Source organism: Mycteria americana, chromosome Z, assembly GCF_035582795.1.
Source record: "Mycteria americana isolate JAX WOST 10 ecotype Jacksonville Zoo and Gardens chromosome Z, USCA_MyAme_1.0, whole genome shotgun sequence".
NCBI lineage: Eukaryota > Metazoa > Chordata > Aves > Ciconiiformes > Ciconiidae > Mycteria > Mycteria americana.
In genome coordinates this window covers 46287547-46300557 of record NC_134396.1, presented here as the reverse complement: position 1 = coordinate 46300557, position 13011 = coordinate 46287547, and the positions used below count along the sequence as shown (strand labels likewise).

The following is a 13011-nucleotide window of genomic DNA, read 5'->3' as shown; positions in this document are numbered from 1 at the left end:
GATGTGGGGAATCCAGGAGGTAAAGATGTCATTGCCACTAGCATCTGTGACACCTAGTTCTAGCCCTGGCAGAGCAAGAAGCACATAGTTAAAAACAAAACAAGACAAAAAAATCAAAAGGCTTCTGCCATTAGAGTTGTCTTCTGTTTTCTTCCTCAGGTCCTGATTGTCTGCAGTACAGGTTTGGCCGGGATTATGTTGCTGAATTACCAGCGAGATTATACCATCTGGGTGCTGCCACTCATCATTGTCTGCCTCTTTGCATTCCTGGTTGCTCACTGCTTCCTTTCCATTTATGAAATGGTTGTTGATGTCCTTTTCTTATGTTTTGCCATCGATACAAAATACAATGATGGGAGTCCGGGGAGGGAATTCTACATGGATAAAGTTCTCATGGTAAGTTTCCCCTTGCTCTCTAAGGCTAAGGATATGGTTTCATAAGATGGGCATTTTGAGAGTGGAGTGAACTCATAGCTGAGTTTAATACTGTAATTTTTCTTTACTTGGGTTACCTTGCTGTCTTGTTCATGGCTTGATCAACAAACAGTGTGGTCTGTCTGAGGAGCATCAGATAAGTAATGATGCTTCTCTCCCTTGACGTCACTGGTATTGGCTTTTATACACTGGCTGTGAGATGAGCAGTTGTCTTGCAGAATCATACCTTTGGGTATCATTTCTTGTAAATGATACACTGCAGAATGGAAAGAAGCAAAACAAAGGGTAAAGGCTTGGTTTTTGTACTTTCCTGAGAAGGACCTCTCTTGGGACATGGAAGAGAAAAAATATCAGAGTATTGTACCTCACACACAGATAGTGACCACACTGGAGTTTTTCTTCTTTCAGATGGACAGGAACCAGAATTTGCTTCTCAGTCTGTCATGCGCAGAAACAACAGATACTATGTTTTGTCCTGGAGCATAGATGCTATGTCAAGGCCCTTTGCACAATTCAGTTCTTATTTGTTTGTCCCATCTTATTCCCTGTTCACTCTAACTAGAGACCAAGATGTAAAAATTCTGATCCTCCAGCCATTCAGTTTGTTGTTGAGTAGGTAATTTTCTTGATAATGTTTTTAAGTGGCAACCGTAGAATATGTGCCTGTAAAATGTACCCACGTGGGTAGGCTAGAGGAAAACTCTCATGACTTCTTAACATAATTTTTTTTTCTGATTACTCGTTGAAAAAACATGTCAAGAATTTAATGTTAAATTTTTAGTAAAACACTACAGAATCTAGAGTATATAATAAATAAAACAGTAGCTGATTAGTTGCTTTTTAGCACAGAATAAGAGTAAAATGCAGCATGCTGTCTCAGAAGACAGCACAGATGAATCATAAAAGCATTGTGGGTTTCTTTAGTGAACAGTAAATATCAGAAAACACTAGCAGCTAAAGTTTACTGAAATTTGCTACAGAATGCTTGCCTTTAAGAGAAAAAATTACATGAAATGGAATTAGCACCTTTGCTAATCTTTGTGAATAGGTGATTCTGATCTGGTGGAAAATTTAAGAGTTTGAATTGAGGGAAGTTAGGGAAATCAACAAGACCTTGCAAGTAATTATCTCCAAGTGCCTCTGTTTAATGGAGTTCTAAGTAACTGGAGTAACTGTGTGTAACTGTGTGACACACAGTTTACAGAACAGGATGTAGTAACTAGGATCTCTGGTTTTTTTGACAACCACCCTCCTACCTTCCTTCCCCGTAAAGGAGAGCATTGTGTGCTAAATGTGAAATTTGTAACAGCACACAAAGCAAATACCTGTCTGGCTTCCAGAATTAAATGAGGGCTATTTAGCAGGCTCTTTTGGTACTTTGTGGACAAGTCTGACCGAGAGAAGTGGGAGGAGCAAGTTGTGTTGACATTTTGAGCAGTTACATCTTGAAGTTTTGTATTGAGATTTGATGTTTGGAGTCTGTTCTAAGAAAGCACTTTTCACTTTATTACTGTTTTTCAGGAGTTTGTGGAGAATAGTAGGAAATCTATGAAAGAAGTGGGCCGGGGAGGTGGAGCTGAGGGCAGAGAGCTAAAACCAATGGTAGGTGCAGATGAGGAGGTGGCGATCCTCCAAGAGTTTCACTTTTACTTCTTCTCCCTCTTTGTCTTTACTGACTGCACTTCTTCAGGAGAAGTTTTTGTTCTCTGTATCACTCAAGATGTTCTGCTTTTTCTGTTTGTGAGCTTGCCTATCACCTGGATGGCAGAGTTTTTGTCACAGCTGAGACCATCTCCTGTAAAAGTAAGATGAAAGGAACTGTGTCATATGAAACAAATGCAGTATCATTTCATTAGAATTAGTATGCATGCTATGTGGTATACAGCCCCGACTGCTGAGTACTCTCAAAATAAGATGACTCTGAAATTCATTGGGATATTCTGACTTTAATCCTCTTTTCAGTCCTGAACTGAACAATTTTTGTTCATCTTACGTTCACTGTAAAAGCCTGAAGAACACTACTGAGCGCATCCATTGTTGCAAAGTAGCACCAGGCATTTAAAGCTCTCACCAAATTATTCTATACAGTGCCAAGGAATTGGATACAGTGATTCCTTTCAACCTGCTCAAATGACATTTCTCCCAGTTGTTTGTTTTTATTGCCAACTACTTATGTTGCTTGTCTCTTGTGTGCTCTTTCCATCTCACACTGTCAGATACGCAGACAGTGAACAATGCATCATTTATGCTTCTGCAGCCTGTTTTACTTATGGTGTGCCTGTTAGGAAGGCATTGCATGTCTGAGTAGCCTGGAATAAGGAACAGCTATACATGGTACAGATAACAGATAGGAGGATGAGTTTGGAAGGTGGAGAACTGAGAGCGTATGATGGAGACCCAGGCTGGGCAAGGTATGACTTGTCATCGTGCAATATGACTTTGTGAAATAAAGTATTTTTCCATCATTACTTTCTCAGAGTATTTGGGGCCTGATGCAGTTCCTTACCATGGGGACAATTTTTTAACCTAATGGAACCTAAATAAAGTGTGTGCTAACAGTAGAATTTTTTTAAATTATGTATGTGAAGCCATGTTGCATGAGCACTTTTTGACCTAGCTGGAATGGGTTCCTGCTGTAGAATGGATAGATGTGTAGCTTTGTGTGTTTTGCTATTTCATTATAGCATACCAGTTGCTAGATTTGCTTATGCCTAAATGCTGCTGTGTTTATACATCTAAAAAACTAATTCTATGCTCATTTACTGTTTTCTTCTGGGAGTAATTCTAGCTGTTCAAACAGACACTAATGTTGGGATTTTCAGAGTGGTGTAAACACTGTAAACGTAAAGCTGCTGTTAAAATGATTGAGAATTGGGTTTGCAAACCCTCTAGTCAGATGCACAAAAAATCTCAGTCTAAAAATGTATTATGTTCATTCCTCTAATTCAAACAACTGGTTTACCTTAAGTGGTTTTCCACTTATGCTCTTGTAAGTGCTAGCACAGACCACTACTCAGACTTTGTACTTGACTGCCTAAAGCTTGAATGTTAAAACCTTTATTCATCCCGCCTCGTAGAAGGGCAAACCAAGTACTTGCAAGTCAAGGGTGGTCTTGTTCTTTTAGGAACTTGACTCTAGGCACTTGAGCCTGGCACTGGCTGAAAGTCTTCCTAGGACTGCTGGAGGAGATGATGAGCACTTGGGGCTCAGCCTGAGTATCACCTGCTGAATTACTCCCAGTTCTGCTGCTCATGCGATAGTCTTGTTTGGAACTGACCTGGGCCTTGTTTTCTCAAGTGGTCTTTCATTTTGGGGTGTTCAGCTCCAGTTGAATAGGTTCTGAAATATTAGGATCTCACTTCCTGACAAGGACGGGACACAGAAGTTACCTCTGTGAAATTTCTGATACCTTCCCGCAAAGCATTGATAAAGGCCTCAGTTACATCTGGAATAAGATCATTCATAAGTCTATTCTGTACTAGTAGTGCCTATAGTCCCGAAATTGGGTGTTTGAAAATTAGATTAATTTTTCTTTTTTTTTCCTTCTTGTTTTAAAAAATAGTCTTTACTGTTTTGTTTCAGCCTCCTTGAAATGTGGATATTTCTTAGACATGACAATTAGTTCTAAAAGTGAAATGCCCTAAGTGCAGTTGTATTTTAAATAGGTATTAATAGCAGAGATGAGGAAACATTTAGGACCTTCTGTTCTTGTATCAAGGCACAAGAAAAAAAAAAACACCTTTTCACACTTCTTTCTTTATGGTTTCCAGTGACCCCTTTGACTCAGTTTCTCCTTGTCTTTTGGCATTTGTCTAAGACTGTGCTGTATGACTTTGTTTTCTAGGCCTCTGGAGCAAGTTCATCTTGAAACTAGCCAGCCATATTGGAACCCATTGACATTCCAAAACAGTATATATATACATATATACATACATATATATATATATATAAATAAACAGCCAAAATCAGAGAAAAGGAACAGGGATTTAATACTTTTTTTAACAATTATTTTTGTGAAACATGTACTCTTTTCATACGGGTGGCTTTTACAAGCAGCTTTATCATTGTTCCATTTTTTAAATTATTCATTGTGGTCATGGAAAAGTTGATTCTTATCTGCTTGATATTTTACAATCTGGAGGAGGTATCATTGTAAAGATAATCTGAAATGATGACTGGGTTTAGAGACAAATTTCCCATGACACTGCTAATCTGCTGAGAGTTTTACTTGCTTAGTTTGTTTAAATTTGCATTAAATTCAGGACAGTTACATGTAAAGAAAACCTTCAAATCAACAAAAGCCTCAAATTTAGTTTTTCAAAAGGTGGTTTCACTGAGAGTTCATTCAGTTCAAACGGGTTTGTAAGCAGTCATTTTACTTTACAGCCCTAGTGGGGCACAGTTTTGTTTATCAGTATCAGATATCACAATAACCAACTCCTCAGGTATTCAGGTGTGTGGGAGCCCTTGCATCTCCTATTAAACAGAAACTAGAAAATGGGGACAGATAATTTTTATATGCAATTAACTTCCTGTTTTACCCTTCTTACCCATTGCCCGCTATCCTCCCCTTGAGTTCAGTAGCCTCCTTCACACTTCAGCAGTGCTCTTTTGAAGGATATGGATTCTCCATATGAGCAATTGAAATAACAGATTGTTAAAGCTCAGTCGTAGCTATACTCATGATTAATTCATGACTAGATGTAATGATGCTGAGGATGGGAAGAGAAATGAACTGTACTACTGTACAAAAAAGTACTGTATGCTTCATTTCATTTAATGCCGGAGAGCTTTGGGAGGTGGAAGGGACCATTCCTTGCCTGTTCTTTCATCCATATTTGTATCTACTGTAGCGGGTGGCTAAAACAGGAAAGGGCAGAGAAACATTTCTTTGGAAGTGTAGCTGCCAGGATAGTTATCTAAAGTTATCAAATAACAACAAGAGAACGTGCTTTTTTATTATTATTCTTAGACATTGACATTTCTTTTCAGACTGGAAGTTCACCAGATATGAATGCTAATATTCAATTCTTCAGCATATTGTAATGGTAAATGCTTAAAAGTGTATTTGCTAAGAATTCATGATCTGTCTATGCTATATACTCCTTTTGTTACAATTTTTTTAAGAAAACTATTTTTGTTAATGTAAAGTTAATATTTCAGAGCAGAATTTTTAAACTTATTGCACTAAATATAAGCTCTGTACAAATAAATAATGCCTCAATGGTTCGATCACTCCATTCAAGAAAATCTTTTGAAAGAGAAAAGCCCTTCTACAGAAGCTTTGCGATGGAGTGGAGAGGTATGTCCAGGTACAGACATGCACAACTCGTGTTATCAAGATTTAATAAGTAAGCAGTTCTCTGTGCTTCCTTACAGAGGATCAGGCTTTTAAATTGCTGTCGAAAGTTTAAAAAAATATGTAGTATCATGTAGCTAACCAGTGCTCTTACCTTTTGGCAATAGTGAAATATTTCACTTCTGCTTCTAGAAGTCATTTGATAACTTAAATTTGTTTAGTTTTCTTTCGGTAAGCCAATTAAAAGGATTTACTCTTTTCATATCACAGAACCCAAACTATATGAAATGTATGAAAATAAAAGTACATTTTGAAATTATAGCTGCTGGGGAGGCAGGGAGACAGAATTACCCAATCCGGCAAGCACTTAGACACTCGTTTAAGTGAACCATATTGGTAGCTCCACTGACATCAGGAGGGCTCTCTAAGTATGGAAGTTGTAAGTTACACATCTGTGTAAGTGCTAACTGGACTAGACCTTCAACCTAGGGATTCAAAATGGAGCACGGGCTAGGCCTCTCAGTGCAAGTTAGAGGTCAGACTATCTAGAAGCAGCACTGGAGCAGCCTTAAGTTTGTGGAGAGGAGGCATTCCTGCTGTACCAGCGGCTAAGACAGCAGTGGCACTGAACACCAGTATTTGTGTAGATCAGTGGGGTTTAGCAAGAGAAATTTAAAAACTGGCTCAGATGAATGCTAGAAACCAGATTCCAAGGCTAAGAGACTTATCATGTATGCAGTTGCTTCCAGAGAAATTGATTTCCACCTTGTCTGGAAGTTATTGGAGGTGCTTTGATTGAAGCCTTGGATTCTGCACATTTTGACACCAAGTTTCTGCCGTGACCAGTTCCACAAGTTTGTGTTCTCTGCTCACTGGAAGTCCTGGGTGGGGGCTTTTCTCTGCAATTGCAACTAGGACTGCAGTTGGAAACCAGTTTTGTATTTTTGTATGACTTGACTGTGCACCATTTTTATAGCAGTTTATCCTGTTTTAAAAAGAAATTTGTTTTATTTACATGGTGTTTAAAAGATACAGGCAACACTTTTCTATGGGTAGTTGTAATGTTTAAGTGACAAATCTATATCATTATAAAGTTCTTAATAAAATCGTGTGCACCATTCTTGAGTGTATATCCGGCATGCAGAGCTTTTCAGTCATGCCAAAGAGGCATTCCATTCACACGCAGGCTTTCCAGTGGCCATTTTGAATGTCCTTTGAAGTTCATTTGCAACCAAACTACAAGCTGCCCTCTTCCAGCTCTGTCTTGTGCAAGGAGATAAGCAGAAGACTGACGTCTGAAGAGACAACTTTTCAGGACAAATTTAGACTCTGCTTTCCTTCCCTAGTGGGGATAGTGGAGTAGAAGAACACTTTACATGTAAATCCCCAGTTGGCAGCAGAGGTGCTGGGGTCTGCCATTTGTGATGGATTAAGTATTTTTTTTGCCAGCTGGTTATTAAAGCCGGTATAGGGACTGCTTTGTAGGAAGCAGTCTAGACTAACTAGAGAGTGACGCTGCACTGGGAATAACACTGCGGGAGGAGCAGGTGAGACAGCTGAGATAGAAAAATCATCTCCTTGGAAAGTCCACTGAACCTCAGTGCTTGAGGACTGGAGATTCAGGCTGGACAGCTGGGGTTTAAAAACCAAGCCAATGGGATTACTGGTTCCCAGTGTTTGGTTTCTGCAGATGGTCTGCATCATAGCCTCTGATCAGCTAGGTTTCAAAGTAAAAAAAGCATGCCATACTTTAAATTGTTTAATTTTTTTCCACATCATTTTACTCCCTGTTCCATTTGGAAGCTGAGCAGCAGTGTGTCATCTTTTTTGCTTCTTCCAGCCCTAGAGAATATTTTTTGTTCTTTTAGCTCTCATTTCTGTATTGCTCTTTCAGCACAGGAGTGCCAGGTGGCAGAGTGTCAGCTCCCCTTTGTCCCACCGGTCTTAGCACATGCCTTCTCACCTTCCCAAGGCAATGATTCAGGATATCACCTGGACTGAATGGGAGGGGGAGTAGGTGCTGAGCTGAAGTTCTGAGGTGGGTTTTTTTGTATGATACCACTCCATCACTGTGCTTGCTATGGTTATGAGTGCAGCCCATCACTTCTACAGTTTCAGTGCTGCTCCACAGCTAGAGTAAATATATGGTGTGGCCAGCTTAGAATTGTATCTTCAGCCTTCCAGTAGCTTGTGTTCACACTCCCAGCTGCCAAAAACAGGATTGGGTTTTACATGTGGCCTTAGCTTGGCATGGTAACCCAAGGACTTTCTGCATTAGGAAAGCATGTCCTAGAAGGGAGAACTTAAAGTGGGTTGACCCTGGCTGGCAGGTAAGCCCCTCATCTGTTGCTTGCTCACTTCCCCCAGTAGGGTGGGACAAAGCATTGGAAAGGCAAAAGCAAGAAAACTCATGCATCGAGATAAAGACAGTTCATTAAGTAAAGGGAAAAAAAAGAAAAAGAAACCCAAGTGATGCAGAGGCAATCACTCACCACCTCCCACCAGTAGGCCAATGCCCAGCCAGTCTCTGAGCAATGGCTACTTTGGAAAACTTTACCCTCCTCCCTACCTCCCCCCTTCCAATTTTATTGCTAAGCATGACATTATATGGTATGGAATATTTCTTCAGTCTGTTCAGGTCAGCTGTCCTGGCTGTGTGCCCTCCCACCCTCTTGCCCAGCCCCAGCCTACTCTGCTGGGGTGGCAGAGTGAGAAACAGAGAAAGCCTTGACCCTGTGCAAGCACTGCTCAGCAACGGATAAAACACTGTTGTGTTATCAACACTGTTTTGGTTGCAGATCTAAAACACAGCACCATACGGGCTGCTGTGAAGAAAATTAACTCCATCCCAGCCTAACCCAGTACACAGGTCCACTTACCCAAGAGTTAATCCAAGACTCGCTCCCTGCGTTTCTGTACAGCACCTTCTCAGGGTGGTTACTTCTTTCTGAAAGGGCTTTTTCAGCAGCAGGCGATTAGCCTGCTCCACAGTGCTCCCTTTCATGGAGGGAGCAGGGGATGCTAGCTCTTACTCTTTCAGCACAAAATGGGGATATAAAGCAGAAATGAGCCCTTTCTGTATCAGTGTTCTGGCAATTGAGCAGCCAGTGTTGGAGACAACGTACTTAATGTGCCCTCAGGGCATGCACTTTAGTGGTTTGCTCTGAGTAGTTATGATGTATTCAATGAATGTATGTTATAGAGTCAGAATAAAATGCATGTAGCAGACATATACTCATCATCACCATCCAGTGATCATTTGGTTCTGAGTGCATATTACGTGCTGTATTGAACATGGCACTGTCATTTTAAGAAACACTCTTACGATTTAAAAGTAGATACCTAAGAGCATACCTGTTTTTTAAATCATGGCTTTGCCTGTGCAGATACTGTTAACTAAATCTAAACATCACAAGTCCATTGTTTCTTGAACAGTTTGTGTGTCACATTATCACCACAGAAATCCTATTTCATCTTTGTGGAAAAAAACCCTCGTGTTTCCCAAAACAAAACCCAACAGACTTATTTGAAGCATTTCTTGCACTCAGCTTGTGTGTTGGGATGATGGAAGTTTACTCTAAATATTTCATTTTTAAATGCTCTTTCAACTATTTCATCTCTGCTGTTATTTCCATCACATAACAAGAGATTATGGAGACTAGTAAATTTGTATTTCTTGTGTTCTGTAGCAAATACTGTTCTCAAGGTATTTTTTTTCTTTTATATTTAGAGAGATGAGAGAAGAGATGAAACTTGTCTCTTGTGATATGGGTCATGTATAAAAGGCAGAATTTCTGGTCTGGGATGGAGCTGTGATGTGTCTTGCAGTGTTTGCAAGCTGATGCAATCAAGCCAAAGCTCTTCAGAGACATTAGGATTATGAAAATATTTCTAGGGACGATAGGTAGCACGAATCCATCTAAAAATACCCATTTGGAGGCTAAACTACCTGGCATTCATTTGACAGAGATCAGTTAAAACAGAACTAGCAGAAAACCAGCAAACACCATCAGATTCTACGCCCCTGCTCACTGAAGTGGTCAAGCGATGATGAGCAGAATTTGGTGTTTTAAGCATTTGGTACTTTTCTGTAGAAACATGGGACTCCCCTTAGAACCAAAGTTGCAAGAATTCAGAGCAAAAGTACCAGCTGACTTCAGCAGAACTAGCCTAATTTCAGTAACTTTAAAGACAGCTCTGGCTTCTCTAAATATGTGATGGCAGATGCCAGCAGCATAGCTGGCTGCCGTTCCTCAAGTGCACCACCGCTCCCCTCTGACTTGAGTGAAATAGGGGCAGCTAGGGAGTACGTCAGAAAGGTTTTGTGAGATTAGGGAGCTGATTACTCGTGAAACCCACCAGAAGTTGGGCACTGACTGGAGTTGCCACAAAAGTAATGATTTTTAACTCTCAGATAAATACTGCGTGTGCTCCAGTATTACTATTGGTAGGGTCCCTCCCTGCTCAAACTGAAAAGGGAGAATATCTCTCATTAGAAAAACAGTGCTGCAGTCAATGAGGTTGTGTCTCCTAGGGGAGCAAGGGAGGAGAAAACGGAAAGGTTGTTTTGTTTCTAATGTAGGTCAGAAAGCAGCTGCCAGAGGTTAGGTGGAGCCATGGAGAGCAGGATTTCACAGGTAGAAAATGTTCTGCATTATCTTCACAGTAGAGAAAATTCATATTCTGATTCACAGACATCTCACAGCAACATCCCCTGTGCCCTGCTTTTATTTTGCTCTGGAGTGCTTCAGAGCAGGAAAGAAGGTGGAATCCTATACCTATAGAAAGGAATTATTTCTATACGGTGTATTGTGTTGCTGATTATAGCAACTACCCTAAGGAAAAAGGAAGATCTTCTGAACAGATTTTAAAGGCTTGACAGTACTTGCATTGTCATAGTCCATCAAAGCTTCATCTGGAAAGAAAACAAATTTTTCATCCTCTTTCACTCATACTTCTAACAGGGCAGTCAAACCCCTGAACTGCTTTAGTGATTTTCATTGAATCAAGATCAACTAACAAGTGCTCCTTTTTCCAGTGGAATGCCACCTCCTTTGGGAATGGGAAAAGTAAATGTGACACTGTTTATTGTTGTCTGAGAACTTGAAATGTTTTATACTGCAAGCTGTGAATGCAGGAAGAGAAGGGAAATTAACAGTGCTGATCTAATCTTAGATTTTCTGTGTAAACTGACATTGTGCCAGAATACTGATGCAAAACTGTATTTTAGTCTAAGAAATGTATAGATTTTTTAATGTATCAAAATAAAGTTTTTCTTTTTAAGTAAGAAAGATGTTTCTGTGTCTTCCCTATGGGGTGCTAAGCCCTGCTCTTCCTCTTAGGAATACTATATTATGGCCCTGAAAGCAAGCAGAGTCCACCCAGATCTTTGCTCAAGCTTTGCTTAGCTCTGTGCCTGCCCCTTAGCTGAGTAGCTGCAGTAGTGCTGGGCATGCCTTCTTGGCTCTCTCACTGTCCTGGTGCCAAGAACTGTTGTGATGCTAATGCTTTGTTGAGCTGGGTGGGGCGAATGGGGTCTGGTAGAGCAAAGGCGGTCCCTGATGTGGACAGCTTAGGGGAAATGCAGAGTAGGGAGGGATGAAGGAAATCTCATTATGTATTATGAGAGCTGTGCAAACTGCACATCCCAGCACAGCACCTCTTGTGGGGCCACCTCCTTGTTCTGCAAGGTCCTGTTTATGTTCTCCGCTCCCAAAGCAGGATCCCCATTCTGCAGAGGTGTTCTAAAAAGCCTGGATAGCTGAGGATGGATGATGAACAGGAGCAATTGATAACAGCACCTGTATAATCTTACTAGCAGAGGCATGTGCAATTGCAGAGGTTCCTTCCCTTCTCCTCTCCCTCCCATGGGCACAGCACATTTCTGCTTTCTTCACTGCCAGTTTTTTAATACACTAATAAGCCAACCTGAACAATGTTTTCTTGCTTGTATTACTCTTTACTGCAAATCACTTCAGCACTGCTTTTCTGTAAGATGGTGTACTTTATCTGGGAACCACTGCCACTTCTGAATCCGAGGCTGAAGCCACTGTGGCAAATCTCTAAATACAGTCCTGATGAAAAGGACCAGCCAGCCCATCAGACAGGACCTCTGCCCACAGGCAGGGTCCCATGCTGTGGACCCAAGTGTTTTGCTGCATATCTCAGTGTTCTGCAGTTCCTCTGAAGGTGTGTCCCCATGGCTCCGAGTGTCTTTTTCGTGGTTTATTAAGGGTGGAGCTGCTTGGCTAGATGTGTTTAGTTGCATGGAACAAAAGAGACTCCGGAGATGGCCTTCTTCATCAGTAGAGGTGTAAGGGGCAGGACGCACGTCACATACAGGTTATGAAAACCCTGTCTGGTTTCGACTGGGTTTTGCCTGTGTCAGAACTGCAGAACAGGAGCTCTTTGGCTCTCCTCAACCCTGCCAGCAGTGAGGGACTGAAGCACTGTCTGGGGAGAGCAATGATGATGTCCCCAGCTCCGAAACAAAAGTTTTGTGGCTTCCAGGGAAAAAAAATTAAAAAGGAAGGGGCTAATGATGAGCTGGGGAGGCCTAGTGAGAGAAGCATGTGCAGGGGGAACAGAATGGGACATGGGACTTTAAGTGGAAGGAAAACCTGAGGGCACAGGGGTGGAGTGGGCAAGAAAACCCAGGAAGCTATTAGCGGGCAGGAGAGCAGAGACCTGGAGACAGAGAGGACTGGAACTGCAAAAGCAGGATTTGTCCTTCAGCCACACAGCGGTTCCCGCAGCCCAGACGCTGCAGGCAGTGAGCACGTACCTCTGAACGCTAGCCTCGATCCCTGCTCCCCGAGCCACCCTGCTCCCCCGCCGCAGCTGAAGGACCAGTCTCCTTGCGTGCAGGACAGCACAGCTCCCTGGATGCCGAAGGAGCTCTCCTGCCTTGCGTGGAGGATGGGGCCCTCTGCGTGCAACCCCCAGCACGCAGCAAGCCGTCTCCGAGCCAGCGAGGCCAGATCCTGCGCTGCTGAAGTCTGGCGTGGCTTCTCCTTCCTCCCACCGGGGGCCACTGAGGAGCTGACCCAGTTTTAGTTGCCGGTATTTAGATGTTTAATGAAGATTAGCCAGTGCCCAGGGAGAGATTATTTAGAATTTCTAATTACTATTTAAATTATGAATGTGTGAAATGGGTGGAGCTTGCAATCCTGCACACAGAGCACCTAAAGAAGCTGGTTTTCTGGCATTTACTGCCATACTCCCCATCTAATGCTCGGTCCTTGTTTACCTTGGATACACTAAAAAAGTGGAAGAA

At 41.7% G+C, this 13011-nt stretch overlaps 1 protein-coding gene across 2 annotated transcripts in view; it reads left to right on the top strand.

Annotated features, from left to right (window-relative positions):
- Positions 1-10982, top strand: part of SLC44A1 (solute carrier family 44 member 1) — a 71762-nt gene extending 60780 nt beyond the window's left edge. Inside the window, exons 14-16 of one of the 2 annotated variants that reach the window (XM_075526793.1) lie at positions 160-396; positions 1957-2037; positions 4281-10982. In XM_075526793.1, the coding sequence (XP_075382908.1) occupies positions 160-396; positions 1957-2037; positions 4281-4304 (342 nt within the window). In that variant the 3' untranslated portion in view covers positions 4305-10982. The other variant, XM_075526792.1, reaches the window with a different exon arrangement.
- The last annotated feature ends 2029 nt before the right edge of the window (positions 10983-13011 follow it).